The sequence below is a fragment of the Gopherus flavomarginatus genome, chromosome 3 (assembly GCF_025201925.1).
Source record: "Gopherus flavomarginatus isolate rGopFla2 chromosome 3, rGopFla2.mat.asm, whole genome shotgun sequence".
NCBI lineage: Eukaryota > Metazoa > Chordata > Testudines > Testudinidae > Gopherus > Gopherus flavomarginatus.
This window is the reverse complement of record NC_066619.1, coordinates 266,433,584-266,446,984: the sequence shown is the minus strand read 5'-3', so window position 1 is coordinate 266,446,984 and position 13,401 is coordinate 266,433,584. Positions and strand designations below refer to the sequence as shown.

The window sequence follows — 13,401 nt, the reverse complement described above, 5'->3', positions numbered from 1 at the left end:
AACATAGTGTCTGCTGAGACACTTCTGAGAAACTGAACTCCGATTTAATGTTTTCTGCTGTAAATTTGGGAGGCCATTTTTCATTTGCTGACCAAATTGATCCCCAGTGTTTAACAACACAGGGTGTAAATAGTATGACAGAAAGCTAAAACATCTGATATAACCTTTGGTTGGTGAAAGCTCAGAGATAAAAGTAACATGGTTTTTAGGCCTGAATCCTGCAACCCACCACTCAAAGTGGCACCAGACCCTACCATAACAACAGATGCAAAACCTGTAAACATATCTTCACTGCTACTATGATTGATTAACCCCTCTCCCCCAACACACCCTTCAAGATCCATCAGTCCAGGGTATACCTCTCACTGTGTATAGTGTGCCCATCCCGTGCACTAAATGCCCCAATGACAATGAGGTGAGTGAAACCAGACAATCTTGAATGAACTCGCAAAGAAAAATGATAAAAGACAAAACAACCCTATCACCCATGGGTGAACGCTTTTTTATAAAATCACTCCATGTCTGACCTTTCCATAAAAGAAACCTGCACAACACCATCAAAAATGTGCCTGGGAACATAAATACATAATTTGGTAGACACTAAAAATAACTGGATTTATGGCTTATTACATTAATCTGTGATGTGTTAACACCCCTTTTGGCCGGTGACCTGAGAGGTGTTAACGGGCCACTTTAACTGGAATGGCCACTTAGCACGTATTCTACCTACGTATGCTAAACAATCTGTTCCATCTTGTATTTAGCTGTGATACTCTGAGTACTTTCCCCAAGCCTAAAGAAGATCTCTGTGTAACTTGAATAGGGTGACCAGATGGCAAGTGTAACAAATTGGGATGGGGGTGAGGGGTTATAGGAGCCTATATAAGAAAAAGACCCAAAAATCAGGACTGTCCCTATGAAATTGGGACATCTGGTCACCCTAAGCTTGAAAGCTTGTGTCTCTCTTCAACAGAAGATTTACCTCAGTCACCGTGTCTCTCATGTGTGCTGTTATGGCTTTCAGAAGTGTTGGCACAAACACACTGTAGCAATACTTTTTTGTCCAAATAACTTCTCAAGTAATCCATCACAGCAACTGCAGCTATGTTCAAATTACCTGTGATAGAGACTCAGACTAACCTAACCCATTAACAATCTATCTAGAACCTGTCGTGGAAAACGATCCCTCACTCTTACAGACCTTGGGAGGCAGGCTGTCCTTGTTTACAGACAGCTCCCCAACCTGAAGCAAATACTTATCAGCAACTACACACCACACAACAGAAACACTAACCCAGGAACCAATCCCTGGAACAAACCCCGTTGCTTACTCTGTCCCTATATCTACTCTAGCAACACCATCAGAGGACCCAACCACATGAGCTATGCCATCAGGGGCTCATTCACCTGCACATCCACTAATGTGATATATGCCATCATGCGCCAGCAATGCTCCTCTGCCATGTACATTGGCCAAACCGGACAGTCTCTACATAAAAAAATAAATGGACACAAATCAGACATCAGGAATGGTAACATACAAAAGCCAGTAGGAGAACACTTTACTCTCCCTGGACATTCAGTAACTGATTTAAAAGTAGCCATACTTCAACCAAAAAAACGTAAAAAACAGACTTCAAAGAGAAACTGCAGAGCTACAATAAATTTGCAAATTTAACAACATTAATTTGGGCTTGAATAGGGACTGGGAGTGGCTGGCTCACTACAAAAGCAATATTCCCTGTCTTGGTATTGACACCTCATCATCAGTTATTGGGAGTGGACCACGTCCACCCTGACTGAATTGGCCTTGTTAACACTGGTTCTCCACTTGTAAGGTAACTCTCTTCTCTTCATGTGTCAATATATTTATGCCTGCGTCTGTAATTTTAACTCCATGCATCTGAAGAAGTGTTTTTTTTTCCCACGAAAGCTTATACCTAGATAAATTTGTTAGTCTTTAAAGGTGCCACTGGACTCCTTATTGTTTTTGTGGATACAGACTAACACGGCTACCCCTCTGATACATTAATACTCAGTTCATTTACTAAAACATTGCAAACTCTATTTCTAATTGGTGTCTTGCAAAAAAGGAAACCCTCCGCATGTGTTAAGTACTTGCTCTAAGTAGAGTATGAATAGGCTTTGTGGTATGCTGGAGAGTAATGTGACCACACTGTGCTGTGTTTCAAAGAAAACTCTTCAGTATTGAAGGCAGTCCTATAAATTACTGTTCCTGTGTTCTTCCCCAGCATACTATAGAGCGCACAGTCTTCCTAGCTGAAATGGGATTGTCCTGGAAAGTCCCTGAGGAACCAGGTAGGACAGGGAAAAGGCCCTTCCTGGTCTGCTTTGATTGTCTTTGGATCAGTCTCAGTACTACTTCAGTTGAGGGAGGGGGTGTGTTCAGTGGCCACTCTGTTTTCATTTTCTGGGGGGAGGGGAGCAGGGTGGGTTGTTTTCTTGGCTTGGTGAGAGTGACGAAAATTAGGCAAAAAAATTCATCTGTTTCTTAAAAACAAACACTTGTTGCTGTTACAAGGAACTCTCAGAATGAGCTGGGGAAAATTCTCTGAGTAGCCTCAGCAAGAGGCCCCATTCTTATTCTGGTTATACTTGGTGTACAGCTGAAGTAGTTCCATTGACTTTATTGGACTTTGTCCTTACACCACTGTAACGTAAGCTGCAGTGTGTACCTGGCCTCCATTGTTGTAAGTGATGTCTATTGGGTGCAAATAAGCCACCTTCCTGAGCAACGTAAGTTACACCAATCTAAGCGCTGGTGTGGACAGCGCTATATTGGTGAGAGAGCTTCTCCCGCCGACACAGCTACCGCCACTCACGGGGGCTGGAGTAATTAAGTTGATGGGAGAACTGTCTCCTGTCAGCTTAGAGCATCTGCACTAGCAGTGCACCTAAGGTGACCAGATAGCAAGTGTAAAAAATTGGGATGGGGGTGGGGGGTAATAGGAGCCTATATAAGAAAAAGACCCAGAAATCGGGACTGTCCCTATAAAATTGGAACATCTGATCACCCTAAGCGCACCTCAGATCAGAACCTGGCTCAGAGTTTCTTGTCTTGGCCTGCTGTCTCAGGTATTTAGATGTGTAACCATAATCTAAAAAATGAGGTGGCATTCCCTGTCTATTAGTGATCTGAGAGCTTAATGTGCTCAGATTATAAATCATACAATGACTTACTGCAATAACTGCCAACTCCAGCTGGGATTTGAAAATCAATCTGTTCTTTATCTCTTCTGTATCTGCAGTAATAAAGATCCTGCAATCAATTTTTCTGACAGTGTGTCCATGAAATCTGATGCAGAATAGAATGTAGTGCTCTCTTCTTCGTAAATATTTTTGGCTCAGTGGTATTATCAAGAGTAGTATTAGAAAAATGTGGTTTTCCCCCTCCCCCCAATAAAGTAAGCAGGTGTGATCTGAAGATATATGTGGGGCTTTAAATTGGTCAGTTACATTGGTGAGACTTCATTAAAGTCAGTGAGTTTATCCAGTTACATTAGTGTAACAGAGAACAGACACTGTCCTGTTAAATAGAAAGATTCCATTTTTACTTAATCTTTTTTTTAACATAAATAACCAAATCTCAAGAAATTTCATCAGTTTGACTTCAGATGATTTCAATGTATATTTTGACCGACGCGTTTGTCATTTTTTTAAAAAAAAAAAAGTCAGTTCCGGATTTCGCCTTCACACCCTTCATTTTAAGGAAATCACTCCCATGATGACACTAGAGTGTTGCAACATTTGGGTTTCTACAGCCAACTGAAAAATGAGCTCACTTTCCCTCATGCCTGTTTTTCAGCTTCTGTGGTATGGACAAAAACATTGGACACAGTTTTTTGATTTCAATTTGCAGGAATAACTTCTGTGCATAGTGCATCTCTGGCTCATTAGATCTCAAAGACTGCAGTGGGACAAGTTGTCATGGTATAATCCCCACTCTGAACCTTAGCGTCCAAAAGATGGGGTACCAGCATGAATTCCTCTAAGCTTAATTACCAGCTTAGAACCTGTAGCACTGCCACCAACCAGGAATTCCAGTGCCTGGTACACTCTGGTCCCCCCAAAACCTTGCCCGGGGACCCCCAAGACCCAGACCCTCTGGATCTCAACACAAGGAAAGTAAACCCTTTCCCCCACCGTTGCCTCTCCCAGGCTTCCCCTCCCTGGGTTACCCTGGAAGATCACTGTGTGATTCAAACTCCTTGAATCACAAAACACAGAGGACAATTCACCTTCCTCCCTCCTTCTCTTTCCCCCTCCCAGACTCTTCCTGAGAGAAAGTAAACCTGGCACAGAGAGAAATCAGCCTCTCTCTTCCTCTTCCCTCCTTTCTCTCCACCAGTTCCCTGGTGAATCCAGACCCAGTCCCCTGGGGTCTCACCAGAATAAAAAAACAATTAGGTTCTTAAACAAGAAAAGCTTTTAATTAAAGGAAGAAAAAACAGTAAAAATTATCTTTGTAAATTTTAAAAAAATGGAATAGGTACAGGGTCTTTCAGCTATAGACACTGGGAACACCCTCCCAGCCTAAGTATACAAGTACAAATTAAAATCTTTTCAGCAAAATACCAGTTTGAACTCCTCCCAGCCAAATACACATTTGAAAATAAAGAAAACAAACATAAGCCTACTCGCTTTATCTACCTAGTACTCACTAGTCTGAACTTATAAGAGTCTGTATTGGAGAGTTTGGAGAGAAACCTGGTTGCACGTCTGGTCACTCTGAGCCCCCAGAGTGAACAACAACCAAAACTAACAGCACAGCACAAAAACTTCCCTCCCTCAAGATTTGAAAGTATCCTGTTCTCTGATTGGTCCTCTGGTCAGGTGACAGCCAGGCTTACTGAACTTGTTAACGCTTTACAGTTAGAGAGAGATAAAGTACTTCTGTGCTATTAACTTTTCTTATCTGTTTATGACACAAGTCATCTTATGATGAGGGACCAGTGAACTGGGTAATGGGTGGGGGAGAGGCTTCAATGGAAGGTGGAGCAGATAACAGCATATGTGCAGAAGAGGAACTATTTCAGTGAGAGTGGGAAAGTATTTGGGGAAAGTGTGGGAGTTCCCGTTGTACTAGTTGAACCTATAGATAGAGGGCTAACGGTGGTGTTAGAGTTAATCCATCATGGCTCCATCTGTTGTCTTGGGTTTGAGAATAAAAACATGGCAACCCCCAGCCCTCCATCTCTCAAACCCTTCCTAAAAATAGAGGGTAAAAACTAACCTCCATTCCTGAGCCCTAGGCTGCTTAGGAAACTAGCACTGAATTTAGCAAACAGACAGTGCAAGTATGCACAAATGCATAATACTTTGTAAAAATGTTCTCATCCAGGGCAAGTTTAATTGCTCTTAAGGGAGAAGTAAAATATTACTGGCTTTTCCGCCATCGTCAGCACAGCTGGCAAGTAGGTTGGATCCTGCTCTGGTAAATTTTTAATGACCATTTCTCAGGGCAACATAAAGTGGTATCACTCAGTGGGGAGAGTGGGTTATGTTGAATGTGACCTGGTCAAATCAAATCCACAATGTAGTACTCTGTGTGACATTTGAGTGCCTTGCTTCACCACTGGGGGCTGCCACAGGCTTTGGCACGTAAGTTAATACATCACTGCTTCAGAGAAAGCAGGACATACGCAGGGGAGATGAGGCCTCTGTGGAAGTACAGGGAGGAAAGGTCAGAGAGAGAACAAGTGGAGCAGCATGGACTGGTGACCTGAGTAAGAGCAAGGGACTCTGAGAACAGTGAGCTGAGTAGATTGGGGAGTTTAAGGCTGAGATAGAATTAGTGAGAACAGAGAGGGAACAGTGTACTGAGGGAGACTATTAGGAATACAGAGATACTGAGTGGATGGAATAAATGAGTGATTGGGGGAGTTCCCTGGGGAAGAGTTCATTACTGAGGTTAGATACCTCATAGATACCTAAAATATAGCCAGGTGGCCATAGATGGGGACAAGAGCTGGTAAGATAGTTGGTTCCATTCAGAGGGCCTGAGAACCTTGTGGTATAAGGCACCTTGTGCAGTTTTGTCTTGCTCTCTTTTGACAAGGAAGCTAGTAGGGTACTAATTACTTGTGGTGCAGCTCACGCCTATGGTTTCAGAGTCACTGCTGTTATTTAAACACTGGTTCCTCTCTTGTTTCAGAATAATTATGATTTTATGAAACAAACATGGACCAAATTCTTAGTGGCTCTGTTTGATCAGAAAACTAGTATGGAAAGAAAAAAGTACCCACTGTACATGCGGTGGGAAAAAAGAGGCATGTATTGTACTACTGCAATGAATCATTCAGCAAAAACGGGACTTCTTGCTCTTTTCACAATGGGTACTTTGAGTCACCAGGTTAGGCTGAAGGGAGTTGAATTAGTGAAATTATAAATGTGGGAAGCAGGTTCCTAGGTTATAGATTCATAGACTCTAGGACTGGAAGGGACCTCGAGAGGTCATCGAGTCCAGTCCCCTGCCCTCATGGCAGGACCATGTCTAGACCATCCCTAATAGAAATTTATCTAACCTACTCTTAAATATCTCCAGAGATGGAGATTCCACAACTTCCCTAGGCAATCTATTCCAGTGTTTAACTACCTTGACAGTTAGGAACTTTTTCCTAATGTCCAACCTAAATCTCCCTTGCTGCAGTTTAAGCCCATTGCTTCTTGTTCTATCATTGGAGGCTAAGGTGAACAAGTTTTCTCCCTCCTCCTGATGACACCCTTTTAGATACCTGAAAACTGCTATCATGTCCCCTCTCAGTCTTCTCTTTTCCAAACTAAACAAACCCAATTGTTTCAGCCTTCCTTCATAGGTCATGTTCTCAAGACCTTTAATCATTCTTGTTGCTCTTCTCTGGACCCTCTCCAATTTCTCCACATCTTTCTTGAAATGCGGTGCTGAGAACTGGACACAATACTCCAGTTGAGGCCTAACCAGTGCAGAGTAAAGCGGAAGAATGACTTCTCGTGTCTTGTTTACAACACACCTGTTAATGCATCCCAGAATCACGTTTGCTTTTTTTGCAACAGTATCACACTGTTGACTCATATTAAGCTTGTGGTCCACTATGACCCCTAGATCTCTTTCTGCCATACTCCTTCCTAGACAGTGTCTTCCCATTCTGTATGTGTGAAACTGATTGTTCCTTCCTAAGTGGAGCACTCTGCATTTGTCTTTATTGAACTTCATCCTGTTTACCTCAGACCATTTCTCCAATTTGTCCAGATCATTTTGAATTTTGACCCTGTCCTCCAAAGCAGTTGCAATCCCTCCCAGTTTGGTATCGTCCGCAAACTTAATAAGCGTACTTTCTATGCCAACATCTAAATCGTTGATGAAGATATTGAACAGAGCCGGTCCCAAAACAGACCCCTGCGGAACCCCACTTGTTATACCTTTCCAGCAGGATTGGGAGCCATTAATAACTACTCTCTGAGTACGGTTATCCAGCCAGTTATGCACCCACCTTATAGTAGCCCCATCTAAATTGTACTTTCCTAGTTTATCTATAAGAATATCATGCGAGACCGTATCAAATGTCTTACTAAAGTCTAGGTATATCACATCCACCGCTTCTCCCTTATCCACAAGGCTCGTTATCCTATCAAAGAATGCTATCAGATTAGTTTGACACGATTTGTTCTTTACAAATCCGTGTTGGCTATTCCCTATCACCTTACCACCTTCCAAGTGTTTGCAGATGATTTCTTTAATTACCTGCTCCATTATCTTCCCTGGCACAGAAATTAAACTAACTGGTCTGTAGTTTCCTGGGTTGTTTTTATTTCCCTTTTTATAGATGGGCACTATATTTGCCCTTTTCCAGTCTTCTAGAATCTCCCCCGTCTCCCATGGTTTCCCAAAGATAATAGCTAGAGGCTCAGATACCTCCTCTATTAACTCCTTGAGTATTCTAGGATGCATTTCATCAGGCCCTGGTGACTTGCAGGCATCTAACTTTTCTAAGTGATTTTTTACTTGCTCTTTTTTTATTTTATCTTCTAAACCTACCCTCTTCCCGTAAGCATTCACTATATTAGACATTCCTTCAGACTTCTCAGTGAAGACCGAAACAAAGAAGTCATTAAGCTTCTCTGCCATTTCCAAGTCTCCCGTTACTGTTTCCCCCTCCTCACTGAGCAGTGGGCCTACCCTGTTCTTGGTCTTCCTCTTGCTTCTCATGTATTGATAAAATGATTGAGAGTGTTAGCATTTTTTTTGTGGAAAAGATGGAGTAAACAGGATCCTTTACATTTTTAGTTCTTTCTGCCCCGAGTCCAACATCTGTTCAAGTCACAAACAGCTTGAAATCAATTAATAATAGCTGAGGAACTTCAGCAGTTCATGAGCCCTGCTCTCTCCATTTGAGGTCCTCTGTTCAAGTCTTGGGAATAATACAGCATTGTATGTGAAGGTCAAAGTTTCTATTCAGTTCATGGAGGGTGTTCTCAGTACTAGATAATTACGGGATTTATCCAAGCCCTGCACAATGCCTTTTATTGCCAGTTGAAGAAAGAAGGGTCTCTTTGTGATTATAACCAGGCTGATAAAACTAGTTATTAAGGAACTAATACTCTGTAGCCTGTAAACTATATAAGAAGGGAGAGCAGAAAGAGCTGTAATTGCTAGGATACTCAGTGCAGCGTGGCAGCAATAATTAACGTATGCTGCCATTAAATGAAACGTCAAGGGAGGGTGAATTTGAGTTTGATTATATCCTCACTGTATTGCATGTGACACTAAAATCAATGTTATGTAATACACGCTCTGGTTTATAACAGTACAAAGAACTATGATAAATAAGAAGTGAGGTTCACTCCATATTTGAATCACAGTGTCACTTCTTTGTATATTGGGGGTAGATCTTAACCTTTGCGGCAGCAAGGCTATATACATTATTACTGGCGGTAACAGGATATTAGGCAAAAGACAGTGGATAACTCTGCAAGACTTATATTTGGGCCTCTGGGTGTGTGTTTTGTTTTTTTTTTTTTTTTTTTTTCATGGAAATGTTTTCACTATGTGTTGCTACAATGTGAAGTTAAACATCTTCTCTGGATCACTGTCATTACCTCAGTAATGTATACAAAAATAAACGGGGACTTTCTGCACTATATTTTTTTTATACACTGCAAACTTCCTGAAATCTCTGAGACACTATTTTATGCCACATACTTGGCTGCTATACTGTTAGTTATTTCCTTAAACATGTTTTCCAAACAGGCTTCCTTTCTGAAAGTTCATTTCTTAAAGCAAAATATACATACAATGCAAAACACATTTTTCATTCTAAATTGCAGAACAATGGCCACAGAAGAGCAGCACTGGCCAGTCCCAATGAAGGCAATTGGAGCACAGAACCTACTGACAATGCCTGGGGGAGTTACTAAGTCAGGATACCTGCACAAAAAAGGAGGCACCCAGCTGCAGATCTTAAAATGTAAGTTGGGGAGGATATTAACTGGATTGCATCCGATTGCTTTAAATGCTTGCATTTGTGGACAGTGAGAGGCAGGCAGGCAGGCTATGTCTTCACTACCCTCCGTATCAGCGGGTAGCAATTGATTTCTCAGGGATCGATATATCGCGTCTCATCTAGACGTGATATGTTGATCCCTGAACGAGCTCCTGTCGACTCCGGAACTCCACCAATGTGAACGACGGTAGCGGAGTCGACAGGGGGAGCCGCAGACGTCGATCCCGCGCCGTGAGGACAGTAGGTAACTCGATCTAAGATACTTCGACTTCACGAAATCGTAGCTGAAGTTGCGTATCTTAGATCGATTCCCCCCCCCCAGTGTAGACCAGCCCTTAGTGTTACTGTGTTTTATAATGAAGCTTCCCCTTTCATGTGTTTTGTTCGTATTGGATTTAATTTTACAGTATTATCTTGCTGAATTAATTAAACATTCTAAAGATGATGCTTGCTTGTTTTGGAAGATTAAAATTTTTAGAGAGGGGGTGGGGTGAGGATGTGCATTTTTTCTTCCCTCTAGTTTGTTGGATTTGGGCGTCAGTGCCTCCAAAAATAAGATTGAGAAAATGAATCTACTTTTTCTCCAGTGTACTTGGAATATCTCATTTATTTCAAACATTTTGATCCATTATTTTCAAAACAAAGTTCTAGTCAACTTCTTGTCCAGATTGGAATGTATAAAATCTATTATTCTGAACTCCCCCAAGCCCCCAACCTAAAGATTTAGAGTAAACATATTTTTTCATATCAGTAATTGCTCCTGGAATCCACATACCTTTTAAGGTAAGAAATTCAAGGCTGTGTGTTTCGTTTCTTAATGTTTCTAGGAAATACATAAAATATATTTTCATCGTAACAGATATGAAAAAATGCTGCTTTTGATGTAGGAGGGAGGAACACTGGAATTTAATTTTTGGTTGTTTTTTTTTTAACCACTCAGTTTTATTGCCAACTTCTCTAATTATTTACAGCCAAGGGAGGATTAATTCTGGTTTTGGGGTCAGTGTGAACATGTTTTGAGTTTAGTTTCAGTCTAGAAGTGTGGCTTTTTTCAGAGATTGGGTATTACTGGTCTTTGGTTATGTTTCTTGGATGTGGTTTCGGCTGCAGTGTCATGCTAGCGCTTTCCTCCACTAGAGAAATGCTGATATAGGTCAGCCTTACATCCTTTGAAGTACCTCCCCACTCCCTTTCAGAGTAGCTGTCTCTCAAACGAAAAGAACTGACATCACACTGCATTCTGATAGGCTTCTGAGTTGACTGCAGTATCACGTGACTTGTCATTCAGCTAATTGATGATTTTTTTATAATGATCTATTAAACTAGCCCGAACTGCGTAATTTGGACAGAATTGTTTGAAAGTGCTTAGTAATTCACTCACTTTGAGTTTATTTTTTTCCTCCCACCTTCTCTTTCAAGGGCCACTGAGATTTGTGATTATCCATGAGGGATGTATTTACTACTTTAAGACTAGCACATCTGCATCTCCACAGGGTGCTTTCTCTTTAAATGGTTATAACAGGTGAGTGGTACAAAATATTTATATTATACACAGCCACTATTTAATGATGAAAGCATGACTTTTACTTAAGTTCAAGAAACACTGACTCAGGAAAAAGTAACTTTCTGGATTGCAGATTTTGTTAATTATAGTTTCCTTAAGGAACATTTAATGCACCCACAGTGACATTTCACTAAGGCTTGTTCCATTCACTCCATACAAATAAGATGGTGATCAGACAGTTTGGAAAGGGATCTTGGGGTTGCCTTTTCAAGCTGCAAACTGTTGGCATTATGTTATCTGAATAAACTGTTTTGTCAACATAAATACCCTTAGAGACATAGGCTATGTGCCAAAGGTACATGCTCTTATAAATACATATTCTGTACAGATGGTTACAGTAATACTGCTGGTGTCTGTGTTTAATTCAGGGAGGAAAACCTACATTAACTCCATAGTACAGGCAGACTTCTCAATGTTGCTGTTGGTGTTACACCATATTGCAATGCGAGATCTCTGCTCCAATAGGTAATATGTTTTTCCTTACTAGAAGATCGTATTCCTTTCACCTTTTACCATTTCTTCAGAGAAACTGTCAAAATGCTAACAAATAGGATCAACTTGATTTCTGATTTATACTGATAGATGTGACCTTTTTGTTTTTGGCAGATGTTATCACAGTCCCCATGTTTTCTAATTATCTTAATCATCATCTGAAAATAATAGAAATACTTTTGGAGTTAACTGATTCAGCAGTGCCAGCCAATGTTGCCTCCTTATAGAGGGCATGCTATGAGGGAAACAATACAAAACCACCCATATGAACGTAAACAAGAGAATATGCATGGAAAAATCTATAACCCATCTAGCTATGTATGTGATATGTACATTAAATATTTGTTTTTAAAATCGGTGATGACAAATCTAATTGACACATTCTTTCAAGCTGTACAGTACTGTCAAAATTTGATATATCTTTACAGAGTATATATGAGTCACATTAATAAATCAAAACTGATTTAGAAAAACAGCACTATAGTTACTGCCAATACAAGACCAAACTGGATACAGAATCTGGAGTACATTGCCATGTTAGTCCCAACCACTGAAATCAAGATCTGCTCTAGGAATTATTTTGGGGAAGTTTTATGGCTTGTGTTATACAGGAGGTCAGATTGAATTATCACAATGGTTCCTTCTGGCCTTGGAATCTACAGATGTATGAATTATTCTACTGATTCTTCACACACGCATTCTCATACTTATTTGTAGGGGATTTTCAGCCTTAAAGTACTGGTAATGTGTGACAGTTCTTCAACAGTGCACAGCAGTGCTAAACAACTCTTAAGGGAAAATAGAAGAAAACACCTTATCCAATTAAAAGTGCACAGAGAATTTATATAAACAGAATAAAGTTAATTGAGTTGAAATTTGGCCATGATATTAGGGTTAACAACCCTGTTCATGTGAAATATAGCCTTGGAACTGTCATTGACATGGGTGATGTATTGATTTATATTATACCACCCCTCAAATTAGGACCATATTGTGCTTGGTGTTGTATAAACCCAGACGTAAGCACTGTCCCTGCCCCAAATATTCAATAAAAAGCTTACAATCTAAGAAAATGTGTGCAGCTCTCATTCATATCTATGGGAGTTGCACGTGCTTGTCTGAAAAGAGGATCTGGGTCTTTGAGTAGACCTTGGTTTTATATCTCATGTTCAACAGTCCTGTGTCTAAAAGAACAGAGGAGCATTGGGTTCAAGTGACTCAGAAGGAAGAGTGATGTCACTTGACTCACCAACACCAGTCCTAAAGCACCGTGGGTATTTCGTACAGTGACTTCCTTATGACTTTTATTAGTAACAGAACATGTTCCTGTTGCATTGTTAACCTTTTCTGTGCAAATTCCATGTCAGCAAACTGTAGCCTAGAGTTTAAAATTAGACAGGGAATCTAGAAGGATCTATGGCCAGATATGCAAAAGTGTTCTGCAGTCCTCAATGGCAGCTGCTGTGCGTTGGCTAGATTTAAAAAAAAAAAAATCAACTTTGCTGCCTAAATAAGAGCAGAGTTCAACAGCCAACTGGTTCAAGGTCTTCTTCTAATGAGTTAGAGACTCTAGGAAAGGGTGTTCTTTAGAAGGAAAACAGCATTGAAAAGAGATGGGGGAACAAAAAAAATAATTCCTAATAAGAGCCATGAACTGTGATGGTGGTCGTAAGCCTAGTTCCCTTTAGCTTTTGTGAATACAAGTATTTTTTTCAGACTACCAAAAATCTTAGCACTGAGAGCCCCAAGCCTCTTTTTCTCTCCCCAAAATCCCATGTTGTGAATTTGTAAGTGATTTCCATGTGAGGTCTGTCTGAGTTGTGCACCTGAGAGTAAGGTCTTACC

At 40.7% G+C, this 13,401-nt stretch overlaps 1 protein-coding gene across 8 annotated transcripts in view; it reads left to right on the top strand.

The window, feature by feature from the left end:
- Positions 1 to 13,401, top strand: part of SH3BP2 (SH3 domain binding protein 2) — a 62,712-nt gene that overhangs the window by 34,698 nt on the left and 14,613 nt on the right. For 7 of the 8 annotated variants that reach the window (XM_050947712.1, XM_050947714.1, XM_050947715.1 and 4 more), the window contains 2 exons: positions 9,325 to 9,464; positions 10,920 to 11,022. In XM_050947712.1, the coding sequence (XP_050803669.1) occupies positions 9,329 to 9,464; positions 10,920 to 11,022 (239 nt within the window). In that variant the 5' untranslated portion in view covers positions 9,325 to 9,328. Of the gene's footprint in view, positions 1 to 2,252; positions 2,320 to 9,324; positions 9,465 to 10,919; positions 11,023 to 13,401 lie in introns of all 8 variants that reach the window. The other variant, XM_050947713.1, reaches the window with a different exon arrangement.